This window comes from Capra hircus, chromosome 27 (assembly GCF_001704415.2).
Source record: "Capra hircus breed San Clemente chromosome 27, ASM170441v1, whole genome shotgun sequence".
NCBI classification, from domain to species: domain Eukaryota; kingdom Metazoa; phylum Chordata; class Mammalia; order Artiodactyla; family Bovidae; genus Capra; species Capra hircus.
The window spans coordinates 19,022,362-19,046,181 of NC_030834.1; the positions used below are offsets into that span (position 1 = coordinate 19,022,362).

General features: G+C 41.1%; 1 protein-coding gene across 4 annotated transcripts in view; it reads right to left on the reverse strand.

The window, feature by feature from the left end:
* Window positions 1-23,820, reverse strand: part of RBPMS (RNA binding protein with multiple splicing) — a 203,585-nt gene that overhangs the window by 99,385 nt on the left and 80,380 nt on the right. For all 4 annotated transcript variants that reach the window (XM_018041830.1, XM_018041833.1, XM_018041831.1 and 1 more), the window contains exons 2-4: window positions 23,728-23,805; window positions 20,180-20,218; window positions 18,881-18,943 (exon numbers count right to left, since the gene is read on the reverse strand). In XM_018041830.1, coding sequence (XP_017897319.1) covers window positions 18,881-18,943; window positions 20,180-20,218; window positions 23,728-23,805 — 180 coding nt within the window. The remainder of the gene's footprint in view (window positions 1-18,880; window positions 18,944-20,179; window positions 20,219-23,727; window positions 23,806-23,820) is intronic.

Sequence of the window (23,820 nt, forward strand, 5' to 3'; positions counted from 1 at the left end):
GGCGCTCAGCTTTCTTCACAGTCCAACTCTCACATCCATACATGACCACTGGAAAAACCATAGCCTTGACTAGATGGACCTTTGTTGGCAAAGGAATGTCTCTGCTTTTGAATATGCTATTAAGGTTGGTCATAACTTTCCTTTCAAAGAGTAAGCGTCTTTTAATTTCATGGCTGCAATCACCATCTGCAGTGATTTTGGAGCCCAAGGAAACAAAGTCTGCCACTGTTTCCCCTGTTTCCCCATCTATTTCCCATGAAGTGATGGGACCAAGATGCCATGATCTTCGTTTTCTGAATGTTGAGCTTTAAGCCAACTTTTTCACTCTCCTCTTTCACTTTCATCAAGAGGCTCTTTAGTTCCTCTTCACTTTCTGCCATAAGGGTGGTGTCATCTGCATATCTGAGGTTATTGCTATTTCTCCCGGCAATCTTGATTCCAGCTTATGCTTCTTCTAGCCCAGCATTTCTCATGATGTACTCTGCATAGAAGTTAAATAAGCAGGGCAACAATATACAGCTTTGACGTACTCCTTTTCCTATTTGGAACCAGTCTGTTGTTCCATGTCCAGCTCTAACTGTTGCTTCCTAACTTGCATACAGATTTCTCCAGGGGCGGGTCAGGTGTCTGGTATTCCCGTCTCTTTCAGAGTTTTCCACAGTTAATTGTGATCCACACAGTCAAAGGCTTTGACATAGTCAATAAAGCAGAAATAGATGTTTTTCTGGGACTCTCTTGCTCTTTCCATGATCCAGCAGATGCTGGCAATTTGATCTCTGGTTCCTCTGCCTTTTCTAAAACCAGCTTGAACATCTGGTTGTTCATGGTTCACGTACTGCTGAAGCCTGGCTTGGAGAATTTTGAACATTACTTTACTAGCATTTGAGATGAGTGCAATTGTGCGGTAGTTTGAGCATTGCCTTTCTTTGGGATTGGAATGAAACCTGACCTTTTCCAGTCCTATGGCCACTGCTGTTTCCCAAATTTGCTGACATATTGAGTGCGGCACTTTCATGGCATCATCTTTCAGGATTTGAAATAGCTCAAATGGAATTCCATCACCTCCGCTAGCTTTGTTCGTAGTAATGCTTTCTAAGGCCCACTTGACTTCACATTCCAGGATGTCTGGCTCTAGGTGAGTGATCACACCATCATGATTATCTGGGTCATGATTTTTTTGTACAGTTCTGTGTACTCTTCCCTGGTGGCTCAGACGGTAAAGCGTCTGTCTACGACGTGAGAGGCCCGGGTTCAATCCCTGGGTTAGGAAGATCTCCTGGAGAAGGAAATGGCAATCCACTCCAGGACTATTGCCTGGGAAATCCCATGGACAGAGGAGCCTGGTAGACTACAGTCCATGGGGTCGCAAAGAGTTGGACATGACTGAGTGACTTCACTTTCACTTTCTGTGTATCCTTGCCAGCTCTTCTTAATATCTTCTGCTTCTGTTAGGTCCAGACCATTTCTGTCCTTTATCGAGCCCATCTTTGCATGAAATGTTCCCTTGGTATCTCTAATTTTCTTGAAGAGGTCTCTAGTCTTTCCCATTCTGTTCTTTTCCTCTATTTCTTTGCATTGATCGCTGAGGCAGTCTTTCTTATCTCTCCTTGCTATTCTTTGGAACTCTGCATTCAGATGCTTATATCTTTCCTTTTCTCCTTTGCTTTTCGCTTCTCTTCTTTTCACAGCTATTTGTAAGGCCTCCTCAGATGGCCATTTTGTTTTGCGTTTCTTTTTCTTGGGGATGGTCTTGATCCCTGTCTTCTGTATAATGTCACGAACCGCCGTCCATTACAGTTCCGTGAAGAAGACATTATTCTCACATAAGAATGGAGGTTGCTGTTCAGTTTTCGCTGTGCTAAAATTTAGGCAGACGTGAATTCCAACAGAGAATGAGTAAGTGAAGAGAAGAATCCATCAGATGTAAACCATATTTCATACTTTTCCTAAATAAGGGCATTGCTTGCAGAAACAACAGCACTGTTAATACGACAGCGCGTGCCGCTGGGTCACTGCCCATTGAGAAACCCTCAGACCGATTACGCCTTGTTCTTTTTCTTAATCCAACTACCTCAAAGTGCTTGCCCTGGATTTACCTTAGAATAATCTGATTTACTACTCACTGTCCTCCTCGCCTAAGCAGAGTCATCTGGAAAGAATGTGTCCCTTTCCATGGTAACATATCTAGATCAAGCTTTCAGAAGGAGATCCAGTTCCAAACGATGCACTCTGGGTTACATGGTTATGCCCATCAGAGCTGGACTCTGACCCACTCCACTGACTGATTTAAAAGTCTTCCAGGGACTTCCCTGGAGGTCCAATGGCTAAAACTTTGCTTTCCAATGCAGGGAGTGCAGGTTCAAATCCTGATCCAGGAACTAAGATCCCACAGGCCTCAGGGATGAAAAAAACAAAGCATAAAAGAGAAATAATACTGTAACAAATTCATTTTCAGTGAAGACTTTTAAAACATAGTCCACATTAAAAAAGAAAAAAAAGTAAAAATCTTCCAATAACCACTATGTTTCTAGATGTCTTAGGTGCTCAGTCATGTCTGACTCTTTAAGACCCCATGGACTGCAGCCTGCCAGGCTCCTCTGTCCATGGGATTTCCCAGGCAAGAAAACTGGATTGGGTTGCCATTCCCTTCTCCAGGGGATCTTCCCAACCCAGGGATTGAACCCGGGTCTCCTGCATTGCAAACAAATCTGTTACCATCTGAACCACCAGGAAAGGCTCATTTTTAACTCTTTGAATTAAAAAAAAAAAAATTGTAGAATTTTCTCAACCAGATATTTAATCCTTAAAATACAATGAAGCTTTATCTTGTTTTGAGAAGTTCAGTTCTATGTCCACATCTAGACTAAAATGTCTCCTGAGGTTTACCCTTGATTTGAAGCCTACGTATTGAATAATTCCTCCTCTGATTAATTCTCTGGAACCACCTCAGGTCTGACTGTCACAGTGGAACCAGCTTGGCCAAGACAGAGAAACCCACGATTATCTCTCACTAGCCAACCCTGGCTTGGAATAAAAAATTTTTAATATTTCCTAGGCCACTTAGTAAAACACAGTTTATCTCTGGCTTCACTTTTGTGTGAAGAGCAGAATTCAAATTCAGATCGTCTCAAAACTAAGCCAGACTCTTACAGGAAAACCTACAACTAGTTAAGGTTAGGTTTAATCTGACACAAAAAAACAAAATGAGGGAAACCTTGTTTCTGATGCCCCTCCTCCGCAGCTAATCTAGAATGACCAGAAAAACAAATAGAAAATTGTCTTGGTGAATACTTTTCCACATATTGGTGAAGGAAGCAAGAAAACAGGATCTCCAGAACAACCATCGTTTGTAGTGAATTATAATGACAATTATAAGGAGATACTCCATTCAGGGTCACAACCAATTTTGAGAAGAACCTCCCTCCAAAAATCGACTTAAAATTTAGCAACTGTCTAGGTTTTGAAGTCTGCCCGTATGCATTCATATTGACCTCCACTACTGGTCTTGGGTATGTTTTTTAACTTTTGTGCCTCAGTTTCCTAATCTATGAACTGGGAATAACCGTCCATACATCACAGGGTTGACTTTAAGAAAAAATGAGTTCTGCTCCATGGTAAGATCAATGTCAGCCTATGAAACACTCCTGCGGCCCAGCTACCATGGACTGATGGGGTTTCTTCTCCACTGGACTTTCTGAAACGGTGCTTCTACCACGTGTAAAAGAGAAGGGCGCCATTCATATTCCACTCTCAGACTTCCTCCAACTGCAGGAAGCTGGCTACCTGAGCTGCTGTTTGAGAAGCTAGTGATGTACAGGTTCAAAATATTCTTTTATTCTCTCTGGTTTCAATTCCCCCACAGGGAACGGATGTGTGACCTTGGAATTCTCTAGCCCATGTCTACTGGTTTCTCACAGTCTGAGTAGCTCTTGGGTAACTCCAGAGACTGAATCCACCATGGAGGAGAAATTAGGTGAAAGTCCTTTGGATCCGGGTCTCCGTACCACTCACCCCGCCTAAATTTCTTTCTTTTCCAGTAAAGCACACTTTTTGTTAGGCAGCTCTCCCCACCCCTGCTGGTACATAACCATGCCCTGGAAGAATCTGCTTTGTATAGGATGACTATAAAGTCATGACAGAGCCTTTGGAAATGCTATAAACTCCATCTTTAACTTGTCAACAGAATCCGAGTCAAACGGAGTTTATTTTCCAAAGGGTTGAGAGAGCATGATTGTTTGAACTTTTGCCACTATGTTCTCAAACTGTCCTGAAAAGGATGATTGAGAGAGCTGGGCCCTGACGACGTTAGGAAGGGGATGTCTCCACTTCAAGCACAGTCAGTTAACCTGTTACAGCACTATTTTATAGTGACGCTTGGAGACAAATACTACATGAAGGCGGCACAGGCCAGAGTGCAGAGAGCACACTTCCATTCAGGAATCCTGACATTAACATTTTTCCTCTGAAGGCACACAGGGCCAACTCTTCTGGTGGGGACAAAGGCATCTCTTGGAATCCTTAAACCACAAAGACCAAATGTGACTTGCGCTGCCAGCAGTCCCTCTTACTGTTTAGTCCTGAAGACTCTTTCTTTCCTGTCTCATTAATGGGACAGTGACTGTAAACCGAAGCAACTCCTCACTCCCCCTGGGGAGGGAGTAATAGCGGGAGTAAAAGGCGGTCATTCAGCTATCTGCTGAACGAAGGCACGAAATGGCTCTCACAATCAAAGTTTAAAAGAACATAGATACTCGGCAATGGTTTTTAACTTTTTGACTCTGGGAAGATTTTTTTTTTAATTCGAGAATAATTGCTTTACAATGTGGTATTGGTTTCTGCCGTACAACAACATGAATCAGTTGCAAGTATATACACATTCCATCCTTACTGAATGAACCTCCGTCTCACCCCTGAAACTCATCCCAGAGCCCTGTGTTGAACTCCAGGTGTTATTCAGCCACTTCCCACCAGCTATCTGTTTTACATACGGTAATGTATGTTTCCACGCTACTGTCTTCAATTCAGTCCACCCTCAATACACACACAGACTCTCCTTCCTCCACTGTGGCCAGAAGTCTGTTCTCTAGGCCTGCATCTCTATTTCTGAGAAGAGCTTAATGGGATCTGGAGCAAACCTGCACACACTCTCTTGACGGTCCACATCGGCTTGAGGGTGATCTGTGACATTAGTCTGATGTCTGTTGCTCCTCTGCTGGACACCGGAGGAAGCTCAGAATTTTGATGGTTAACTTGTTTGAGGAATCAACAAAGAGGTTCTGCCTTAACCAGCTACTTGGTATTTGTGCAAAACCTTATAGCTGTCACAGCAAAAACTTCAGGGATTAAAGAGGGAGCCTGAAGAAATGTAAGAGATAAATTGTGCTAGGCCAAGGTAAATGATTCCTAGGGCATGTGGTTCATCTCTGTGAAGCCCAGATCACGAGCTTAAATCAGCGAGTCTGGCACTGAAGAAAAAGGAAAGCTAAACGGTAAAACTAAAGAAATCACAACCCTGTCCCTAGCCATAGTGTATATTTCTAAACCAGCCAGTCTAGAAAATATATACAGCTGGCCACATAGTGTATCTGATGAAAAGGCAAGGGTGTTTATGTTCAAATTCCTATCAACTACAACTGGAAAATAATAGTGTAAATCTCTTTTCCTAGTGATGGCAAATTGAGGGCATCACTTTCATTAAGGCCACACACGTGTTCATACAGCTTGTGCAAATCACCAAACCCAGAATTAAACTACAAAGGAGTGCATTTCTAAATGCTTATTAATTCTGAATCCAATGTATCATGAATAGATGACTCGGTCCTTTAAAGATAAAAGGGTTACTGGTGTTTACTAGTGTTGAGACTAAAGTTAAAAGAGTGATGTCAGTTCTTTAAGGCAAAGAATAATCATACTAATTACACACTAATTTTCTAATTACTGCAAAGAAAGAAACCAACACGCTCTTGCACATATTAGGTGCATGCCAGGAAAAATAAAAACAGTGGCTATATGTGAGTCTGTGTTATTAAGGTACTTTCTAAACTCTGAGATATGTTGAATGATGAATACTGTGCAATATAAACAGTCTTGGAATTATAAAAACCAAGTCTTTCTATGTCTACTTAGAAATGCCTATGAAGAGTGAGTCCTACTTGTGAGGTAGGCAGGCAAAGAGAATGCATTTAACACACTCTTCTTTCAGGTTCACGGACAGTGCATGTTAGGTCATTTGAGCACCCATCCACTGTGCAAAGTTTACTTTGAGTCTTTATTAGTGACTGGTGCAGAACCAAATAGAAGGGGTGGGGGGAGAACAGTGGTGATATATACAAACCCTACAACTGAAAAAAAGGCAGTTGCCTAAATGTTCCAAAACCATTTCAAAAGACTTCCATTTAAAGATCAGATACAGCCCACAACGGGCCTCTGAGAATATTTTTACAGCCCTGTTTCTGCTCTCTAGTTTATCAGCAATGAACAGCCCTCACCCCAACAGGATCCAGTGGACTGTCCCATACTGCGTGTGTATAACCAAATTTAGGATAATCTTAATGAAATGAAATACCAAGGAGAGTCCAAAACATGTACCTTCGAGCTATGTTTTTTTCAGCTACACATCAGGAAAAAGACAAGTCTTTAGAAAGTAAAGGTTTCATTACATTTAAAGATTAAATGTATTTTTAAAAAGTCAATGATTGTATATCCTCAACTTTATAGAGGATAAAAATGAGTTCAGTTGTTGTGTTTTTTTAACCAATAAGTTATTTATTTGGTCCCCAAAGTCACTTATTAACATGACGACAGATAAATCGATCTGTGGGTGGGAAATGTGTTCTGATGAATACAACAAAAATAAAGAAATTTTAAAAAGAAGGTAGCATTTCCTCCTTCAACTGGTTTTTAAAAAACCTCGAGCCCAGACCATCAGATGGCTTGCAGGCTCTTTCCAACCACGAATCTGGGGCTTAAGCAAGAGTTAGTTGAAAAGAATGTAAACAGTGAAGTCCAAACTTCGGAAGTTCACTGCAAAGTACTTCCTGTGCTGCACAGGGAGCCAAAATGAAGTGAGGCAAAGCGGGTCTCACCCCTGAGCAACGTGAGTCAGCACGCTTCCTCCTCTCAAAAGCGGCGCACACTGACCGGGATCTGACAAGGCAGAGTCCAGATTCCTCCCTCTCTAAAAGGCTCGTCTAGACACAAACCTCTAAAGAATCCCACTGGCTGTTACAGAAATTCCTATGGAATTGATTGGGGGGGGTAGGGGGTGGGGGGTAGGGGGTGGGGGGTGGGGGTAGGGCGGTGTCTCTGGTTTTAAACAGATTGGACTGGAACCGGAAATGGAGAAAGCCAAGTGCATAGTCAGCTTAACAGGATAAACGTGAGATGAGAGTGTGCTTGTTGGGCTCACAGTATTTTGGAGGCTTTTTCTTCTTTCTTTAATTGGCAGAGAATTGTTTTACAATGTTGTGTTTCTGCTGTACAACAACATGAAAGAGCCGTATGGATACATATATACATCCCCTCCCTTTTGAGCCTCCCTCTCTGGATACTTGAATATTAAGGACAACACTGCGACTTTGTTTCCCTAAAAAACTCCAAGGATTGATTAATCAACTTACCATTAACAATACTATAAAACAAATAAATGTTTAGGACTCTGAACCCAGTGTAATTTGTGATTCCACAGAAATTACTTTTAAATCAAACTGTGGAAAAGGGGACTTAAGGAATTAAAACCAGTTCTTTTTGACAGTTATCACCAATTATCAGAATTTTTACCATTTACTGAGTACTAGTGGCTTTAAAAATACCTATATCATTTAATTTGATGCCCTAACCTTTTGTGATGCGTACTGTCAGTATTAACAGAAGGAAAATTTAGGTGCAGAAAACCTCGATTTAGTAAGTGGCAGAACCTGGATTTGAGCCAGGTCAGCCTGCTTGACACCTTTACTTAGTACACTGCCTTTGACCAACCAGAAAGCCCTTCAGAAATGCTAAGTGGTTACCAAGAAGACACACTATCTGTTCTCTTCTCAGCCACAATTTAGAGATTAGTACCTTTTCACAGGTATACACTTATTATTATGCACAAATATAAAAAAAAACCCACCCACCTAAATCAAATATGCAATTTAACTTTAATATCAGTGAATTAAAATTCATTCTTAGGGATATGTTAAATATGTTTTCAGAATTTAGTGAACACCCCCACAGATAAGCTAAGAAGATATAGCAATAGTTGGCAAAAATCAGCTACTGTAAATCTTTCTAAAAGTTTGCTCCATTTGTCATCTATTGAGCATTCTAAGGTGTGTAAAACAGTCAGATTCGCTTTTATAATCTGGTTGTTCACTTTTTTCATTGAGGTCTATCTGTGACCTGTAACCCAGGATGGGCTTTTCCTGCCTTCTATTCAGTTTTCCTTTATTGGCAACATTATACCAGCTTTCTAAATGAATGCTAAAATTCTATGAAAAACAATACTGTAACAAATCCATTTGCCATCACATCAAAAAGAATAAAATACCTAAGAATAAGCCTATGTAAGAAAGCAAAAGACCTATACTCAGAAAACTGTAAGATAATGATCAAAGAAATCAAAGATGATACAAACAGATGAAGAGATATACCAAGTTCTTGGACTGGAAGAATCAGTATTGTGAAAATGCCTATGCTATCCATATACAAACTGGGTATAAACAGGTACAGTCACTATGGACAAAAGTACGCAGGTTCGTTAAGAAACTAAGAATAGAGATACCACATGCTCCAGCAATCCCATTCCTGGCATATATCCAGAGAAAACCACTAATTTAAAAAGATACATGTACCCCAATGCTCAGTGCAGCGCTATTTACAATAGCCAGAACACGGAAGTAACCTTTAAGTCCATCAATGGAGGAATGGATAAGGATGTGGTGCATATATCCAATGGAGTATTACTCAGCCTTTAGAAAACACAAAATAATGCCACGTGAACTCAGTGTCATGCTGAGTGAAGTCGAAGACAAATATCAAGACAACTGTATGATATTGCTTAAATGTGGAACCTAAAAAAATATGCTACTAGGGAGCCTATCTACAAAACAGAAAGAGTCCCAGATACAAAAACAAGCTTACAGTTACCAAGGGGGAAGTTCACACTCGGAATTTTCTACCCGACTGTATTCCCCAGGGAAGTTATTTGGATCTTTTCATTTAAAAACAATCTTTCAAATCAACTTGCCACAATGCCTAGAACACCAAAACACACATCCTTTTATGCAATGTCAAGGTTACCTGAGGTACCCCTTAATTTTCCCAAACTGTTTCCTATTGAAACTTATCACTACATTTTTAGAAGAGAAATTTTAGTCAATATATTTCATGGTTTATCTTTCTACAGATGTTAGCATTTTAAGGCAGATTTTATTACTTTTAACATTCTAAATTAGTCAGTTTGATGTTCACTAGAATTATTTCATTCCTTATCCTCTTATTCCCATGTTTATAATGCATTAGATGTATGTTTCACATTCTAGAAACATTTACTCTATCTCCTCCTGTTTTTAGGTACAAAACAATCCTTGACTATTTGTGCTTCTCTCATTTTTTAAAATGTTTCCATGTAATACTAATTAAAGTCTATTGAAGCAGCAAGAAAAGTTTGTATTTAATCATAAAGAAATACTGTATACATGTGAAAGGAAATAAGAGTAGAATAATTTACAAGTGTCCTGTCAAAATAACCTATTCCCCATTAAGTCCTACCCCTCCCCACCCCCAGGTTTAAAAATGTTCTAATGCATTTTAATTATAGAGGAAGGCATAGAGTTTCAGCTTTGTGGACCAAAACTTCAAATCTGCGTAGATCGTCAGAAACATTAAGCCATTGACATTATGATGGTTTGATCATTCACTAAGAAGTAGAAGAGTGATTTTACAGCAAAGACTTCCCTGATGGCTCAAGTGGTAAAGAATCTGCCTGTAGTACAGGAGACCTGGGTTATAATTCTGGGCTGGGAAGCTCCCCAGAGAAGGAAATGACAACCCACTCCAGTATTCTTGCCTGGAGAATCCCATGAACAGAGGAGCCTGGCAGGCTATAATCCACGGGGTCGCAAAGAGTCAGACGAGACTCAGGAGCTAACACTTTTTCATTTCACTGGGATTTAAAGCCCCAAAATATGCTGCACTGTGGAATAATCAGGAATGTATATGGCCTAGAGTGTCAAGATCTTTGGTTCTAAAACTAGCTTGGCTTCCTGACCAAAAAGAATCCTAGCCAATAAGTCATTCGTTGCACTACAGGATCTGCGAACGCTAATGATTATTTTCTACTTTCATTTACAACAGGGGCAAAGTGCTTCTCAGCATTTCTGAAATACCTGAAGAACCATGGAAAAGGGCAAGCAAGGTCAATACAAGATAGCCTTTTAAAGAGAGTCGAGATAAGTTTAAACACGTAGATCCTCAGGGGAAAAAAGGCGGCTAGAATGTGACGTCTGAGGGTGGTTTCACACAGCCATGTGATATTTGATCAACTATTTCACTTAGAGAAAAGCTGGGCAGAGTTGAGATTTCCACACCACACGTGTCACTGGACTAAACAGGGGTTTATGTACAAGACCCTGGGCTTCCATCTGCCGCATCCCTTGGGGAACTGGTGATGCAAACTCTTCCAGCTTCTTTTCCTTCTTCACAAGTCCTTAGAATGTCTTTTACTAGCATCCCAATTCCCACTTTCCTATGTGAATGCTTCATAATAGACTTAAATAACCTCCTTTTCTTCAAAGACTAACTGGGAATTCAGCAAATTCCTCACATTCACCTTCAATTGCTCTTTCTGAACAACTTTTAATTTCTATGTTGCAGTATCCTTAGCAAGGTTCTGTAACAATCCAAAACTACAAGAAAGAGCAGCCCCCTTCCGCCACACGCATGAAAAAAAGGGGGCCTATTTCAAATTTCTGTGAGGAGGGTAGCCAAATTAAGCTGTTTGCCAAGCCCCAAAGTGCACACAGTTGCTGAGAAAAAGAGGAGGATCCAGTCATCAAGGAAGGGCACAGGCAGCCCCCAACTCAGTGAGGTCAAATGGCTGCTTCCAAACTCAAGTCAAGAGTAAGCAGTTATCAACAGATTTAACAGATAAACACTAGATCAGACACATGATCTCATCTGGCAGCCCTGCACAGTTCCCAGCTGGGATCACAGTAAATGGGCCTCTTCAACCGCTCTGGGCAACAGGCTAAGAGAAATTCAGGGAGAAATTTTTAGACCTGATAAGAAACATATTGACAGGGTGCCTGGTGAACAGGGAGCTGAGACAGGCCATCTGGATGCTTGTGCACGCAAAAGGTTTTGTTTAGTGGAAACAATTCACCGAACTCACAAGCTGTACAAATATTAAGATCAAAAGTCCTGACTCACACAAGCTGTCAGCAAAACCTGTGATACAGGACGCAGAAACTTTTTCATCCAAATTTCTGCTTCTGTGTGGCCAGTACCTGTCTCAAGCTCCCCTGGTATCACTCGGTGCTCAACAGTTTGTACATCTTTTCATTGAGAAAATACATTCAGGTAATGGGTTCAGAGAGACATTACTTTACCAACAAAGGTCCATCCAGTCAAGGCTATGGTTTTTCCAGTAGTCATGTATGGATGTGAGAATTGGACTATAAAGCTGGACTATAAAGAAAGCTGAAAGTGAAAGTGAAGCCACTCACTCGTGTCCGACTCTCTGCGACCCCATGGACTGTAGCCTACCAGGCTTCTCCGTCCATGGGATTTTCCAGGCAAGAATACTGGAGTGGGATGCCATTTCCATCTCCAGGAGATCTTCCTGACCCAGGGATTGAACCCGCGTCTCCCACATTGTAGGCAGACACTTTACCGTCTGAGCCACCAGGGAAGTCTGAGCGCCGAAGAATTGATGCTTTTGAACTGCGGTGTTGGAGAAGACTTCTGAGTCCCTTGGACTGCAAGGAGATCCAGCCAGTCCATCCTAAAGGAAATCAGTCCTGAATATTCATTGGAAGGACTGATGCTGAAGCTGAAACTCCAATACTTTGGCCACCTGATGCAAAGAACTGACTCACTGGAAAAGACCCTGATGCTGGGAAAGACTGAAGGTGGGAGGAGATGGGGACCACAGAGGATGAAATGGTTCGATGGCATGACCGACTCAATGGACATGAGTTTGAGTAAACTCTGGGAGTTGATGATGGACAGGGAGGCCTGGTGTGCTGCAGTCCCTGGGGTTGCAAAAGCAGTCCATGGGGTTGCAAAGAGTCGGACATGACTGAGTGACTGAACTGAATGGAATGGGTTCACATAGAACATCTGCTTCCCAGGTGGTGCAGTTCTAAAGAATCTGTCTACAATGCAAGAGACTCAGGTTCAGTCCCTGGGTCAGGAAGATCCCCTGGAGCAAGAAATAGCAACCCATTCCAGTATTCTTGCCTGGGTAAATCCCATGGACAGAGAAGCTAATAGTCCATGGGGGTCACAACGAGTCAGATACCACTGAGTAAGCATGCAAGTATTTTTCCTTGATGTCCCTTTAACACTTTTGGAAGTATTATCCCTACTTCACAAGTGAGAAACCTAGTATGGGAATAATGAATAAATTATAAGCAAGTGTTTAAAAACTCAGTAGTTGGAGAGCTCAAGCTATTCAACTAAACTTAAGTTATGCACAAGGCCAGGATCACTGTGATGTAAATAACTGTTATGTTTACTTTAACAGCAAGAATTTATGGAGATGAAGAAAACTAAGTTTTCCTGATTATATCAGTTTTTTTACACATGGGACACTACCAAGTACCTTTTCAACACGCTTTCTTACAAACTACCAAAGATTTTTCTAAAAATTCTTTTTACTACACAGTTGAATAAATGTCCTCAGTAACCAATAAATAATTTAATACTATATATCCTCAAGTCCTCTTCATTTTCTTCTTACTAAGATAACTGTTACATTTTCCCTCTTCAAAATCAAGCTGCTTTTTTCTCTTTAATCAAAGGTCTATTGAGACCTTCAGAAAACACCTTTTCTTCATGTGTGGCATATTGTATATGAAAGAATACAAAATACTAGTCTTATCTTATTAAACAAATCATCTAAGGGTTAGCTCTTCCCTTCCTTTCTTTTATGAACAGGTAAACAATTATAGGCTTCCCTGGTGGTTCAAACAGTAAAGAACCTGCCTGCAATGCAGGAGCCTGGCTTCGATCCCTGGGTCAGGAAGATCCCCTGAAGAAGGGAATGGCAGCCCACTCCAGTATTCTTGCCTAGGAAATCCCATGGCCAGAGGAGCCTGGTGGGCTCCAGCCCATGGTGTGTCAAGAGTCAGACACGACTGAGCAACTAACAATTTCACTTCTCCACTTTAAACTATTTAGGGGTAACACAGTTCCATTACTTTTAATTGACATCACAGAAATCTTACTAATCCCCATTAAAAGAAACAGTATCTTAAGTCATATGGGATTCCAAGAGAAATCAAATCTCCAACTGCAATGATCAACTCTACTACTGAAATTAGTCAAAGAGTATTTATCAAAAAACCAATGACCACTTTACACTTCGTAGGATGGCTGTTATTTAAACAACAGAAAAATAAGTTAGTGACAATAGTGAAAACTGGAATTCCCAGACACTGCCAGTGGAATATAAAATGGTACCACCAACATGAAAAAGTTTGGATGTCTCTCAAAAAGCTAAAAATATTAATATCATATGACTCAGCAATTCCACTTCTAGGTATATGCCCAAAGGAACTGAAAACTAAGGACCCACATATTTGTAACCCACTGGTCACTGAAACATTATTCTCAATGGCCAACAAGTGGAAACAGCACCAGTGTCCATCAACAGATGAACAGATAAATGTGGAATATACATCCAATGGAATACTATTCAGCCATAAAAAGGAACGATGTTCTGGTATCTGCTACAATGTGGAATGATCATGAAAACATCATGCTAACTGAAAGAAGGCAGACACAAAAGGACAAGTATTTTAGTTAATAGGCCAGTTAAGAGATACAGAATAGACGACAGGTTACCAGGGGTGAGAGGAAGGGAGTAACAGGGAGGTATTGCTTCATGGTTACAAAGTTTGTGTTTGGGATGATGCTAGCTGCACAACATGGTAAATATATTAAATGTACACTTAAAAAAAATCATTAAAATTTCAAATTGGTATATATGTTTTATATACTTCAAAAACATACCAAAAATCATTGAGTTGTACCTCAAGAAAGCTACTTTAAAAAGAATCCAGTAGACTTGAGGGCGCAGTGATAATTAGAGATCACTTAGGTCAGTGAGTTTAGATTGGAGAGTAAAGCAAATTATTGTGACATCCCAAGCAAGGTTCAGCCGTGAAGGCAATTTGTAATGACGTTCGTGGTTACACTGCATCACACTTCTCACGTTCTGATAAATTTATAATGAAGCCTAGGCCAATGACAACTATTTAAAAAGAGGTGAGAAGGGGTATCCAACAAGATGGCACACGTACTCAATAGGCCACATACAACTTTTTAAAGTACTCTAGATGAGTGAACCTCAAACACCAACCTAAGACAATGCTCGCCACGGAAATGGACATAGAACAGAAACCACTGGCAGGTCTGTGTATTTTAAGTGTTAACTTCCAATCCTTCTTGTTTATGAAACACAATTCCGGCTACACAGCAATGGTAGTATTAGGGTTTCCACAGTTGGCAGCAGGAGCCAGAGATGGTTTATTCCACCTCTGCTCAGGATCCTTACCTCCAGGCCAGTCTTGTTTCCTGTGTTTCTTCATATTTTTACTAAATTAAGACTGTTAACTGGCAACATGGCTGCACTTGATTTACATTCCAAAATTAAAAACAAATCTGAAAAAACCAACTAGACAGTTTGGATTATCAGCTCCCTCTTCCATTAGCATGGAAAATGGAGAAAGTTTCGCACAGCAATTATAAATGTGAGTGGAGGTAAAGGACAGGTTAGATATTCTGCTGTCGGGTTAAAGAATGGATGGGGTTTCTAGTCATGTGGATTAATGAGATAACAGATAACCTGAAGGCAAGTCTGGGTTTCGGCTATTTTTTAGCCTAACTTGAGTGTTTTTACTATAAAACCAAAATATACTGTATTTACTTTAGAAGATTTGACTAAACCCCTGATAAAAGTTCAGTGTTACCACTTAATTCAGTCTGGGCATGTTTTTCCATACAATTATCAAACTAACTAAAGCATAGTCCAAAACTGGGAAAAAAAAAAAAAAAGGATTTAAAAATCACTTCAAGTCATTTGGGGAAAAGACTTAGTACTCATAACTGAAACAGACAGTAACCAAGACAGACAAACAAGAAGAAGAGACGCTCTAAACATAGACAAGTGGTTCATAATACTGTGAACAACTCTACAAAGAGGGACTTACTGGAATGAGGCTTACGTTTCTCAATCGTGGAAAACAAAACATTACAACACGGAACTCTTCCCCCAAAGGAATGCGAAGAAAAGATTTTAAGGGAAGCCTGGACGAATGACATAAGGAGAAAATTTTGTAATGGTTATGAGCACCGTATGTTTTTAATTCACCAATTAGAAAAGATGGTGGTGAAAAAGATCACACTAGGTTGGGTCACAGAGATGTGTCAGCTTCATGATTAAGTCCGTTGTCCTCAATGGGCCCATGTTCTCTGTAAAGAGAAGAAAGAAACCCTGCTCCATGGTCCTGCACCAAACTTTATCGTGGGCATCTGTCCCGGACAATGAGACTAAATCATCTGTCATTCCCACTAGGAAAAATGAAGCCACGTTCCACGGACTAAGCAAACAGCAAGATGTTGTATGAAGTAGACAGAATTAAGACACCGAGGCTTCCTTCTAGTTGTAGCTGTAAACCTGCCCTTCCTGGCTGGGCCATCCATCCTTTCTGGTCTCAGCTCTCTGAACAGGACAGTTTCTAAGGTACCAAAAACTCTAATACAATACTTTTATAAAAGTTAAAAATATCGAGAAACAGATCAATCAGCACTTTAACACATGCTCTAAATTCACAAGTCAACCTCTAAGCAGAAGCAAGCTCATGTTTAAAACTCCACCAGTAAATATTCAAATACGGATTTGAGAGCTGGACCATAAAAAAGGGCTCAGTGCAGAACTGATGCTTTCAAACTGTGGTGCTGGAGAAGACTCTTGAGAGTCCCTTGGACAGCAAGGATATCGAACCAGTTGGAAGACACTGATGCTGGGAAAGACTGAAGGCAGGGGGACACAGGGATGATAGAGGATGAGGTGGTTGGATGGCCTCACCGACTCAATGGACATGATTTTGAGTATACTCCAGGAGTTGGTGATGGACAGGAAGGCCTGGCATGCTGCAGTCCATGAGGTCACAAAGAGACGGACATGACTGGGCGACTGAACTGAACCCTCAGCATTAAGAAAAATGAAATGATGCTTGCTATCCTCTTACTAAGGCAAAGAAACAATTTGGGACTATGACCATTTAAACATCTAAAAAATAAACTCTTGTTAGGGGGGAAAAAAAAAAAATCAACCCACTATAAAAACCTACTGTTTTTCAGAGAGTGAGTCAGTAACATGTTTCTACACAGAGGAGAGATAAAGTAAGGAGAAGGAAAGCCCACTTTGTGAACAAGCTTCAGCTGCTGTTATTTCCTTTATAAGAACAATGGGAAAAAAACAACCTGGATAAAGAAGATGTGGTATGTCCATGCAATGGAATGCTACTCAGCTACAAAAAGAACACAACAGTGCCATTTGCAGCAAGATGGATGGACCCAGAGATTATCATATTAAGTGAAGTAAGGCAGAAAGAGAAAGGCGAATACCATATGGCATCACTTACCTGTGGAATCTGAACTATAACACAAACTAACTTAACTATGAAACAGAATCAGACTCAGAGACTAGACTTGTGGTTGCCCAGGTGAGGGGAAAGGGGAAAGGAATGGATTGGGAATTCAGGATTAGCAGATGCAAAGTATTATATATAGACTGAATAAACAACAAAGACCTACTCTATAGCACAGGGAACTATAGTCACTACCTTGTGCTAAGCCATAATGGGGAAAAAAAATGTATATGTATGTATAACAATCACTGTGCTATACAGCAGAAATTAAGGCAACATTGTAAATCAACTACATGTAAATAAAATTTTAAATTAAACGAAAAATTTTTAATTAAAAAAATTAAAATTAGAAAAGAAAAAGAAAGATGCCACCAGGCTAGAATGAAAGGAAACACTGCCTAAATAGAAATCCATTTTAAGTTTAAAATTTGGTTATACTGAAAAGATTCTGATTGCATCTATATAATGTAAAATTCACAAAACCCTTTTTCTATCAATTTAGTTATACACTGTGCCTCAGCATGTACAACTGAAGGAAATAATTACGTTTTGTTCTGTGGGAGAGGAACAGAGGAAGCAGTTATTCTGACCAGGAGGTCCCTAGTCCAAATCCAAAAACTTCTAAATTCTCTAGACTTCCGGGATTCCTCAGATGTGCCTGTACACTTTCACGAAAAACCAACAATAACGAGCAAACGATTCTGAGTGCACATGTTTTCCAAAGCTGAAAACCCTTTCAAGACTGTGTCACAACGACACCAATACGCCAAGTAAACAGTCTCCCTCGGAGGCCCTTTCCCTTGGGTCTCCAAGTCATGAGGAAGGGTCCCTCCTGCAGCCCCCCTCACCACAGGGTCCCTGGGCCTTCAGGCGCCGAGAAACAGCTGGGAGAACACCTTCAGGACCCACAGCCGCAAGTTCACATAAGCCGACCCTCCAAGAAGTATTCCAACACTCCTGGCAGCTGTACTCACACCTCATTCATAGCCGCTTAAGTCAACTGTCTGGAGAGGGATGGAGCCAGGCTCTTCACTGAGACGCCTCACCTGGATCAGGCCTTGGCGTCCAGAACTAAATTCTGCTTCCTACCACCTTGTCTCGGGTTGATTCCCCTTAAATTGCTTTTGGTTTTTGTTTAAAAAAAAAACATACCAAAAGGAGGGGAAAAAATCTTACTAAATTAAAGCTGGTAAAAAGTCTTAAAAATATGGCAAACAAAATGCTTACAAACCAAATACAGGTTATCTCTACTCAATTGTAGTTGCCTATCCTTTATTATTGGAGAAGGCAATGGCACCCCACTCCAGTACTCTTGCCTGGCAAATCCCATGGACGGAGGAGCCTGGTACGCTGCAGTCCATGGGGTCGCTAGGAGTTGGACACGACTGAGCAACTTCACTTTCATGCACTGGAGAAGGAAATCCTTTATTATACACCACAATGCTGAATGTCTTCTGGGGAAGCGGTATATGCAAATTTTAAATCAATCAGAATAAAGACTACAACCTTTTTTTAAAGTCACATACCTTTTAAACAATACATTTTTAGGCAGCCCTGACTAGGGATGGAACTTGTGCCTGCTGCGTTGGGAGCAGAGTCTGCACCACTGGACAGACAGGGGAGCCCTTAAAAGCCACACAACTTAAAAACCTCCTGTGTTAAGGAAAACCAAGATTTTTCTCTATTCTTGACTTGGGCTTAGCCACTGAGGATATAATGGGGGCTGAAGTAAACTGCACACCACCATGGGATATGATTGGGCTGAATTAAAATAAAATCCCCAGCATCAGGTATCTTGAGCATTACAGTAAGGGCTAGAGACGAGCAAAGTGTTATTTAATAGTCTGCACATCTAACCACAATTTTAGGCAAAATCTCTTTATGCGGCTAATTAGAGTCGGTTCCTCTTAGATCAAGTAGTCATATCCCTTCCATTTGCTTTCCTGTCCAAAGAGGTTCTATTACTTTCCCTTTACCTCATAAGGAAACCCCCGAAGATGAACATCATTCGTACTTACATTCAAAGCATTCTTGGCAGCTTCTGCTTCTGAGCGACTGTCAAAACTGACAAAACCTACGGGCTAAGGAAAGAAAGAGAAATATGAAGAAAAAAATATCAGGGGATGTCTCTGTTCCCGGGTCAAAGGTGACATCAAACCAAAGAGCTCAGATAAAGAAATGACCGCAGGCAACAGGCAGAAATCAGAAAGCCAGTCCAGAAGAATCATGACTCAGTGGCTTAGCCAAATTTCTAACATGGATCAAAGGGATGGTGAGGGTGGTCCTTCAAGGGACAGCTGGAGATTTGGAGAATCATTAAAAAAATAAAGTCTAGAAGGGGCTGGAAGGTGAGCAGCAGTGAACCAGGGAACAGAGGGAAACTTGGGTGGAGGGACTCTACTGTCCTACATCGAACTCACTGTACCTCAGCATCTTCATCGTTTAAAATGCAAAGAGAACCGAATCACCTTTTGGCACACTGTAAGTGCAAGGAATATAATGACACAGTGATAAAAGCCCTGTAGTCTCACTGCACGATCAAAATCATATAATGAACATTTTAATCTCAAATCCCAAGAGATGTTTTTAAAAAGTTCTGTGTTTAATTAGGTGTGTAAACCATACTGTTCCAACTCAAGAGAGGACTCTTAATTGCTTTGGACTCAGTATCTTTGAGTCCAGAAGGATGGTTGTAACACAGCCTATTCCTGATGAACCGAGAATACTGTATTGAGACGAAAAGTGACCCAAAGTGAGATGCCGGTTGCTCAGGATTAAAAAAAGCACAGCCAAAACATTTCAAGGCCCTTGAAGCCACTATCAGGGTCACTGATTACTACCTCCATTCTGCACCTGTGCCTTTTATGCGCCATTCTAGACTTAAGACTCTGCATGTGGTTATTAAGGGTTTGAGAGAGACCCTGATTCTTTACCATCAACTTCTCATACTGACTGTGAATGAAAAGTCTGACTATTTAACTGTATTAAAAAAAAAAATTGGCAGTAAAAGTGAATCTGGACAATAATTTCTTTTGAAGATACAGATCAATCCCAATATAACCATGCTGGAGGCATTATATTTGCCTTCCTTGAGGATAGTCTCAGACACTCTAGCTGGAGGCTTTGGAATTAGGAATCATTTTCCTCTGCTAATTCTTAACTGATCTCACCCTTAATTTTAGAGCAAAAAAATAAAAAAATAAATCTTAATGGAAATTTTAAAAAAAGGATGTTGAGCCCTTGTGACAATTCCTGAAGAAAGTCAATCAAAACTTATTCTAGAAGTCATCATTTATGTGCAAGTTTGAAATGCTTACCTGCTTAGATGTGAGCTTTATAAGAGAACCCTCGTAGCCCTGAAAATAAAGAACCGGATTTAGACCACAAAAACAATATGCCAGGAAAAAAAGCAATTGTAATACCATCTTGCTCAAGTGACAATGAGTCCTTTATGACCACTGACCAACTCTTCCTACAAATGTCTGTTAACTATAAAACAAGTTTTATACACACACACACACGATGTATATGCCTAAGTATGTATATATGTGCTGTATGCTTAGTCGCGTCCAATTCTTTGCAACCCCCTGGACTGTAGCCTGAAAGGCTTCTCTGTCCATGGAATTTTCCAGGCAAGAGTATTGGAGTGGGTTTCCATTTCCTGCTCCCGGGGATCTTCCCGACCCAAGGATAGCGCCCAAGTCTCCTGCACTGTCAGGTGGATCTTTACCACTGAGCCACCTGGGAAGCCCACACTCGGGCCTAAGAGATCAAGCCCTGAAACTCACTCTCTTATGTTTCTTTTCTATGTTCTTATGAAACTGGGAAACAGTAGGAAAATGGTTATCTATGTCAACAGGTCTTTTCCATTTTATATATAGGATAAAAGCCACTCCACTCCAGTATTCTTCCGTGGAAATTCCATGGGCAGAGGAGCCTGGCGGGCCACAGTCCACGGGGTCGCAAAGCGGTGGACACAATTAAGAGACAGGAGAAGAAAGGCAGTTAAGAAGAGTATGTGATGACTTGTTCACACTTATTCACTTGTTCACAATGAAAAATATATTTGCTGTAAAACAACAACAAAACACTGATAATGTACTTAGTAGAACTTGTCAATGAAAATTTCAAAATTGCCGGGAAAAGTTAAACAGGCAGTAATGCTAAATTCTGTTATGTTGCTTATTTATTGCAGCCATCTGTTTTCATGCTGGTATTAGGATTGGGAGATGCAAAAATTCCCTGTTGGGTTTTACTCCAGCTCATCCTCAAGGAAGATGGAAACACTCCCTTTCACTCCCTTTCTGATCCCTCCTGGTTCCCCAGGATGAAAATAACAAAGTCTGCTATTTCTGCAAGTAATCAATGGCAGGTGGCTTGCACTGATAGATGACACAGGAGAAGAAAAAATAAAATAAAAAAAAACACTACTTGACATGATTGACCACAGAACATATTGGTCCAGAGACAGATTTGCAGACGAGGGTCAGCCACCAGGGACTTTAATTAAAAAAGGGCTGGTAGGAATGTACCAGGGTCCTGACTTTCGCGTTGGGGTTGCTGGGCAGCATGTTTCAATTGATTCACCCTCCTATCTTCCCAGCAGAGAACTATGTTACCAATTAGCTACTGTAAACATTTTACCTCAAAGGCCTTGAGCTCTTCTGGCCCAAGAGGTCATGATTCACACCCCTGCCTCTTCCTTTTTCAAGGTGCTCTCGCTCTCTGAAAAACGTGCAGGTTTAAACACCCCGAAGGCCTCAGCGGCAGAGGACAAATGGATATTTCACTCAAGTAAAAGACCACTTGTAGGGATATACTGTCCTCTCAAGTCACAGAAATCAGAAGCAGCATCACATATTAGTTCAGAATAGGAATGGCAAAGTCAAACTGCTTGGGTTTGATCTTGGCCCTGCCATCTGTTATGTGTGTGAACTTGAGCAAAATGTATTCAACTCCTCCAAGTTTCATTTTCTTTCTTTGGGGCCGGGGCAAAATGAGGCTAACCCACTTTAAAGGACTGGGATGAGAATTAAGTGAGATAATTCCTAAGGGGCTTACTACTAGGTCTCTCCATATGCACACAGAAACACAGCTGTTGTGTTCATTAAGAGCAATGGTTAGCTTTAAAAGTCCCCATCCTACAAAACTGTAAAAACTGCAGTCCTGCAGAAGAAATGGGAAATTCTGCCAAGTTGGCACTCTTCCCACAGCACCGTCTCTTTCTTCCCCACTTCCTCCAGCCAACCCCTCGGCTAACCTGTTTCCCTCTGTAACATCATCATTATCATTGCATTGAAAGGAGAGCTGTCTCATGTACACTACCGTATGCAAAACAGATAACTAGCGCGCAGCTCCTGTAAAGCAAAGGGAGCTCTGTGATGACCCAGAGGGGTGTGATGGCAAGATGAGGTTCAAGAGGGAGGGGATATATGTATATATAATGTCGATTCTCGATGCTATACAGTAGAAACTAACAACAATGTAAAGCAATTATACTCCAGTTAAAAAAAAAAAACCCAGCAGTAAAAAGGAGAGCTGTCAGAATGGCGTTATGTCCATTATCACCTGGTGTCTTTGGGGCACATAGACTAGACTATTTTATCTTTGTTGGTTTTCACTGGCCGCCCCCTCGACCCCCGTTCTTCTCTCCAGCCCAGCTGTTTTCAGCTGTCACATTTACTCTCTCTCCCTAAGAAGCTAGAACCCGTCTTGCCTCTGTGGCTCGGATCCTGCTTCCATCAGAATGGATCTTTAACCAGCAAGGAAGACGGCCCATCACTCACTCCTAAGCGCGGCCCTGGCCAGACACTGCTGCTGCTATGTCCTCAGCCGACGGGACCAGCTCAGACACAGGGCCTGAATCTGCCTTGACTTGCAGGATTGCTCCTCGAGAGCCAAGGCCTCCAGCCCACACTGTACCCAATCCCAACTGTCTCTGACCCTCTAAGGGCTAACTTTCAAGGTTTCTCTGTGCAGCAGTTATTTCAGCCTTAGTTCAATTTCCTGTTAAATTTTCAATCCCAACAACATTAACGATCTCTAAAGTAAATTTATCTTGATAATCACAATGAACAGACAACTTGTATTAAATATCTCACCAGGTGGCACAGTGGTAAGAATCCACTGGGCAACATAGGAGACATAAGGGATGCAGGTTCAGTCCCTGGGTTTGGAAGATCCCCTGAAGAAAGAAGGGTAACCCACTCTGGTATTCTTGCTGGAAAGTTCCATGGATGGAAGAGCCTGGTGGGCTACAGTCCATAGGGTGGCGAAGAGTTGGACACAACTGAGATACTGAGCATGCACAAAGCTCCAGGGAAGACGTCCCTCAACTCCTGCCAAGCTGTTCTTTAAAATTCTGTTCTACTGTTTCAGCAATGTTGGACATTTTGCCAACGAAAAAATAATGGTTTTAGGTTTCTTGTCAAGTTCATAAAAGCTTATTTAACCTATTATGTCGCCTAGGAATTGTATGAACAGCAGTATTTCAGCTAATAAGGAACCTCCTAGGGGTAGGGCTTGACTTATACTCCTGCGTTTGAGATATAAATACAAAGTAAGTCACTGATTGTATCTGGGTTGATCTGTACTCAAAATACCACCAATTGGCAGAGAATACACAAGGAGGAAACTGAGGCTGTTCTAAATTAGGACAGATTAGCTTCTTGAGATTAGCGGCTGGGAGGACAAAAGGCCGTTTCAGTATTTCCAAAGTGAGAATGTATATTAGAACTGAATCGTTAAATCTTCTTGACTCACTAACCACTTTAAAAAATAGGCGTTTCTCAAACATTTCGTCTCTTTCTCCAGACAGACCCACTTTCTGTCTCATCTGACGATTTCTAAAAGATAGAAAAGGTACCTTAAATGGTCTGAAAAGCAGATATAGCTCCCGAGGTTTGATGTCCAGAGGGAGACCGCTGACAAAGAGAGTCCGGACCTGGAAAATAAATAT